Consider the following 6,806-nt stretch of genomic DNA (forward strand, 5'->3'; position numbering starts at 1 on the left):
TTCTAATGCCCTTGTAAGTGCACAACATTAAAAGTGTGTGTATTCTTGACCTCTGCGTGTTGCCCCTTCTCCACGTGACTCTTCACTGTCTCGGCTGTCCAAGTGTTCGCACCGCAGCCTCACACAGCAGGGCCACATTGCCTCCGGCCCTCCTTAAGGAGTCTCTCCAGGTGGCCCACCATCCTTGGCTTGGAGCCCAGCTTCCCCAAGGCTTACGTGAGAGGACAAACATTATACAATACTCATCATTTTCTTTTATTTTCAAAGGGCGGTTATGGAAAAGAATTTACTTTCTATTTGTGTTTTGGTGATGTAGATTATTTTTCCTAATAACTTGATAGGCTGCAGCCCTTGTTTTAACATTTGAAGATTCTGCCACTAAAATTATTTTGAACATTTTGTGTTTCACAGCTGTAGATATAAATGGCTGTTAGTTGTCTCAACACTCACCACAGGGTTTTATTGCAACATCAACAGGTTACAGATATTAGGGTAATACTTCTTTTAGAAGTGAAATACAGTATGAAATTCTATAAAGAACTATATAGAACTGAAATTAAAACTAAAACCAGAAATAAACTTTATTTCTTTTGTTTATTTTTTAATTAAAGGAAACCAGTATGAAGTAGCTCAATGCAAGTAAAGAAGCAAAGGAAATTGAACATCTAATTCAGAGTGTTGAAAGTAGAAAAGAAATAAGTGTAATAATCTGGCTCCTGTGATATTTTTCTAAACAGTGTTACCTTTTCATAAGCTTCAAAGCTAATGTAGAGTTGCCCTGTGGGTCTTTTATGGCGCCCTTTTTTGCTCTCCTAGGTTTTCTTATGCAGCTTTCAGTGACTCCAACATAATAGCTGTGGTGGTAGACACAGCTCTCTACATAGCGAAGAAAAACAGCCCTGTGGTGGAAGTGTGGGACAGGAAGGCGGAGAAGCTCTGTGAGCTCATAGACTGCGTGCACTTGCTGAAGTAAGCCCGCCGGTGCCTCTCGCCTGGAACAGCTGTCCTTATGTTCCAGGTTCCACCGAGGGAGAAATGATGACTTGATTCTCTTCCTTTCTGTCTCTAAATAGAGATTTCAAAAGAACAAGAATGTAGACACCAAATTGTTCATGCTCATCAACGCCCTCTTTTAGTATCCAGCATATTTCATTTGGGACAAGTAAAAGAACAGGAAAATAGTAGAAATGGTTTCTTCACGGCAGCATGAAAACTATTTGCTGATGAAAATGTAGTCATTATAAGAAGCAGCCATAAAACCTCATTGTTGGCTCTATGTCTAGTGGCATCATAGTACCAAATTTTTGTATAATTATATTACTGCTTATAATTATGAGCCTAAGGATACTTTCCCAGGAGAATGTCATAAAATAATAGAATAATATGCAGAGACACACTGGTGTGAGATCGCAAAGACAGAGACCAGTCACGGTGTACACAAGGACATCCTTGTTGTGATGGTGCCTAGAAATGTGACCACGGCCAATCCTGTTTCCCAGCCATATGCTGTTTTTATTGTACTGTATAAATTTGGTGTAGTGGGGAGAGTATTTTAGATTGTAAATTGCATCCATAAAGTGAGGCTGCTGAGTTTACTTTCTTAGGTTCTTCTTTACTATTTCTGTCTGACTCCTGAAAACCCCTAGGCTCAGATGGCTGACAGTTTTGCTTGGTAGAGGGTATCTAAGAAAGTCCCCAAATCCCTAGGATTCTTAAAATTCTAGACGACTCATTTGTTTTTTATTTTTATGAATTAGGCCTTTCATTGGCTCATAGGAAAAATTTAGTGGCTCCCATTGCTATCTTTTACATGTAAATGATTACATTTTTACTTTGCCTCATAACTCAGATTTGGAGGAAGTTTTGAAACATTTTTTTTATATTGCACAAAAGTACTCAATTTTTATTGAACTAAATAACTTAGCTATTTATAAACTTGCATCCATTTTATTTATTTTAGAATTTCTCAGATTTGAAGGACTACCATTCTCTTTTTTTAAGTTTTTTTTTTTTTAATGTATTTAGTACAGGGTCTCATTACACAGAATGGATTCATAGTGATCGTTCTGTTTTCAGCCTCCCAAGCACTGGGATTACAGCTGTGCGCCCCCATTCCCAGTGTCAATCACCGACTCAGAGCTCCTCAGGGGCAGGGCCAGCATGACACGCTGGGGATTGAACCCCAGTCCCCGCATCTGCCTAAGCAGGCACTTTAATCTGCTGAGCTATGTGGCCAGCCCTGGGACTATCATTGTATTATCTTTGATAACTTATGCGTTAAGTAGACAAATAGACTTTTAGGCATTCTGTAGTTAGCAATTAGTGTAGTACAGTTTAACAATATGTAATATACACAGTCCTTTATGTCCTTGGATTCTACATTGACATTTTCAAGCAGCATAGGGTCAAAAATGTTGTGACATTTAGAACCTGTCACAAACAAAAAGGAAGGAAAAAGAAAGAAAAGAGAGAGAGAGAGAGAGAGAGAGAGAGAGAGAGAGAGAGAGGAGATTAAAAAAGAAGAAAACTGTTGTTAGGCACATTTGCATCTCTAGCAAACGTACAGACATTTTCTTGACGTTATTCTCTAAATGATACAGGTAATGACCAGCTACAGAGCACCTACCTTGTACTGGGTATTGTAAGCAATTTAGACATAATTTGAAGTAGACAGGATGTGCATGACTGACGTGCATCAGTTTTTATAAGGAACTGAACACCTGTGATCTTGGTAATCCCCCTGGGGGCCGCTTCCCCTGGGATGGCAGGGCATGACCATATTGCAGGTAGCCATAGTTGAGGCGGTGACACATTTGTGTGTGTAACATTACACGCATATGTACACATGTATCTATATGTAACACGTGTATATATGGACAAATCGGTTGGATCTCTGAATTATTGATGAATTATTAATGTATTCTTTCTTTGTGGTTTTAGGGAAGTAGTGGTCACAACCAGCCAGGACTCGAAACACAAACTGTCCTATTCTGGGAGAGTGAAGGCTCTGTGCCTTCAGAGGAATACGGCCCTCTGGGTAGGAACTGGAGGAGGCCACATTTTACTCCTCGAGCTTTCCACTCGGCGAGTCATACGTGTAATCGACAACTTCTGTGGTTCTGTGAGAGTCATGATGACTGCACAGCTAGGCAAGTTTCTTCCCAATAGTGTCTTTTTTTCATATTGTCTAAGATTATAAACTATGGCTTTGAAAAAGGAAGTTTTATTTGCAGTGCCCTTTGGTGTGTGTGTTGGAATGTCACATGATTAAGCAGAGGACTAGGATAAAGTCTCAGTTACCTCAATTCAAAACTTGGAGGAAGTATCAGTATCAGCGCCTGTCCTGAGAGAGAAACAAGGCATCCAGCCGAGCGTACCACTGGAGCCTTGATTTCTTTCTTTCTTTCTTTCTTTCTTTCTTTCTTTCTTTCTTTCTTTCTTTCTTTCTTTTTCTTTCTTTCTTTCTTTCTATTATATGTAAGGCAAAAATGGAACATACGCGGTATTGAGTCTATTTTATGTTTTCATCGAAGGAAAGCAAATATTTATTTTGCTAGTAGTTTGAGTTTCCCACCCTTGTTAAAGAATCCTGTTTGAGTTTTCATTCTAGAAACAAATTTATATTCTTGTAGCAATACATGCTGAACTCCGCAAACTACAAATATTGACAAATGATACGTTTTGCTCAAGTATTGTGTCAATTTCTGCTCCAGTTTTTCTGTTTGAATGTAAAGGAAATCCTGATAGCACGTGACATACTTTCCATTAAGTGGTATTTCAATGCCTGTCTTTGAGTAATAATTTGATTTAGAAAAAATATTACACACATATGTATATATAGAGTTGATTGCAAAAATGACGCTGCAGTTGTGCAGGAGTAGAGCTTATGCAACTTTGAGTTGCGGGATGCTTGCCTTGTTGAAGAAAACCTTTCTTTCGCAGGGGCGTATTAAATAGGGGCAGGTGTGTATTAAATAGGGGCAGGTGTTTCTCATGCATTTGTCATTTATGGATGTCAGCTGCACAGAAGGGGTTAATTAGGTGCTCGTAGGGATGGGTAACTACTAGGACGTGTGTCCACGCAGGTGCACAGTGGGTCTCTATGTTGTCTCCCTGTCCTACCCCACCACCATTGTTACATTCTCTCATTTCATTTATATGTGCTTTGGTACTCCTACAATTGCTCAAAACTAAACTGTGGCGCTATTTTCATGGATTTTGATGGACTTTAAAATAAAGAGAAGTGTAAACCCCGTGTTCGCATTTAGACAACAGCTCCGGGAGGCCTCCGCCACTCGAGGTCCCCAGCCACTACTGCGTTACTCTTGGAGCTTCTTGTCTAGATGAGCTCGTACTCTGAATTCACTGCTGTGCATTATGCCGCCTAAGGGCTTCACAGGTGCTGTTGCTTTGCTTCGTTTCCTTAGCCCACCGGCTTGCTTAGGACACATTTTCAGATGGAAGCCCAGGGAAGCCAACACGGATTAAACCATACTTCCCTTTGCTGGCTCTCCTAAGACATCCCTGTGTGTTGGGCCTGTGTGTTTTCGTTCAACCTTTTATTCCAGGACTGACTCTGGGCCTAGTATGTGAAAATCTTGGGATGATTATTTGTTAGATAAATTAGTGAAAAAGTGAAGTGGAAAATACGGTGTTGTGAATGTGGGTGTACCCATCCGTGCAACGCTTCATCCACATTCTTCCCATCCGAGCCTTGTAATGTCCAAGCTCTTTCATGTACATTTTTTCATTTAATATTATAATTGGGGGAAGTAATAGATGAATAATTTTATATATTTTCTAGAAAAGTTAGGTTTTCTCAGGGTCATGTATCTGACTGAAAGTACAAGAGGATTCATTTTCTTTAATAAAATGGGTAGTCTTCTTGGAGAGTTCATCTAATACCATTGAGGCATCTCCTTAAAAAATAATTGTAACTCTAAAGTATCTGTGTCTTAAAATGTGAGCAACTGTATGTTTTCCCCACTTTAGTTCAATAGACTATTTTAACAGAAAATTGCTGTATTTTGTTTTGGTAAAGGAAGCCTTAAAAATGCCATGCTGGTTTTGGGATACAACCGGAAAAGTACTGAAGGCATAAATCACCAAAAAGGTACTATCTAGTAGGACACTATATTCCTAAGAGGCAATGACATGAATAATGATAGTGTTTCACCTTATAAATGTACAGTAAATTATATATATAATATAAATATAACTTTTTAGCATTTTAGGTTCTTTATAATGTAAAAAATGTAAACTTAAATCCTTAAAATCATTTACTTGACATTAAAATAGTATTTTAAAAGATGAGATAGAGTTAGAAATAGTCACTATAAAATAAGACTTAGCTAAAATTTAAACTAAATATAAATATTTCTTCTCAGAACTTACTTAAAACCAGAGATGTGAAGTTGAACAGTGTTGCAAAAAGCTCTCCATTGTTACTCTCCTATTATGTCGTTTTGAAATTTTTTTGTTTTTTCTCTTTAAATTAAAAAAAGAGAAATCTGTTTCTTTCAAAAAATGAAGTAATACTTAGTAAAGAATCCACACTTTTCTTGAAATTTAGCAATTCAGATATGACTAATATTTTCCAAAAAATTTTTCATAAATGCAATTATTAATTATTTATAGCTATAAATAAACATATATATCTAAATAAACTACATATAAATTAACAAAGTTTAAATAAAATAAAAATGCTTTGTGGTGGATCATTAAAACATGTTTATTTTTTCTTCTTCTAGAGATACAATCTTGCTTGTCAATTTGGGACATCAACCTTCCACATGAAGTGCAAAATTTAGAAAAACACATTGAAATGCGACAAGAATTAGCTGAAAAAATGAGAAGAACATCTGTTGAATAACAGAGACGTCAGAAACTGTCCTTTTTGGGTGGGAAAATTGCTCCTTGAAAATACTTCTTTCACAATATTTACGTTGAAAGGGAAGCTTCTTTTCGAAGTTGCTCTTGTGTATATGAAGGAATGTTTATGTGTTTATTTTTAAATTAAATATATGTAAAATAGTTATCAGTGAAGATGTATTCCAAGAAACTATTTAAAATGCATGAGTTCTATTGCCTGTATGCCCTAATTAATTTGGTGAATTAATTAAAGTAAATCTATAAAGTACTTAATTGCTGTATTCATGCTAAACTAACAAAGCAGTCGTTTTTGCTTTTCTGTTCATACTGAAGATGATCTTTATTTTAAATTCTATGCCTGCTTATTTTCTGGAAACTGCAGGCAAGAATTAAAATATTTGGAGCTGGGCATGGTAGAGCACACGCGTAATCCCACCACTTGGGAGACTGAGGCAGAAGGACCACTGTGGGTTCAAGGCCAGTGTAAACTACATACATAATGAGACCCTGTCCCCCCAAATTTATATATATATATATATATATATATATATATATATATATATATATATATATATGCAGTTCCCCATGTAATATATTCATTCTTAAGTTTCTTTGAATCACATATGCTTTTAATTTCTCAAATGAATTTTTGCTAACAAAGCCTGTATTAAAAAGCATTTTAAGGCTGGGCATGGTGGCACATGCTTATAGTGCCAGCTCTCGGGAGGCTGAGGCAGGAGGATTGCCTTGAGTTCAAGGCCAGCCTGGGCGACAAAGTGAGTTCAAGACCAGCCTGAACTGCATAATAGCAGTTGGGACACAAATTCTCTTCCTTTGCTAATGCAAACAGTGCTTCACACAATTTCATCTACAAGAAACATTAAAACTTCTGATGAGAAAGCATGAAGGTTATAATCCTTTCGGAGAACTATACA

The 6,806-nt window shown here is 37.2% G+C and overlaps 1 protein-coding gene across 1 annotated transcript in view; it reads left to right on the forward strand.

The window, feature by feature from the left end:
• The window catches only part of Lrrk2 (leucine rich repeat kinase 2), a 155,425-nt gene extending 149,286 nt beyond the window's left edge, over positions 1 to 6,139 (forward strand). Inside the window, exons 47-50 of the mRNA XM_023708602.1 lie at positions 817 to 969; positions 2,941 to 3,149; positions 5,042 to 5,113; positions 5,751 to 6,139. Of these exons, the coding sequence (XP_023564370.1) occupies positions 817 to 969; positions 2,941 to 3,149; positions 5,042 to 5,113; positions 5,751 to 5,872 (556 nt within the window). The 3' untranslated portion in view covers positions 5,873 to 6,139. The remainder of the gene's footprint in view (positions 1 to 816; positions 970 to 2,940; positions 3,150 to 5,041; positions 5,114 to 5,750) is intronic.
• The last annotated feature ends 667 nt before the right edge of the window (positions 6,140 to 6,806 follow it).

The sequence above is a fragment of the Octodon degus genome, unplaced genomic scaffold, assembly GCF_000260255.1.
Source record: "Octodon degus isolate 3935 unplaced genomic scaffold, OctDeg1.0 scaffold00409, whole genome shotgun sequence".
Classification (NCBI taxonomy): domain Eukaryota; kingdom Metazoa; phylum Chordata; class Mammalia; order Rodentia; family Octodontidae; genus Octodon; species Octodon degus.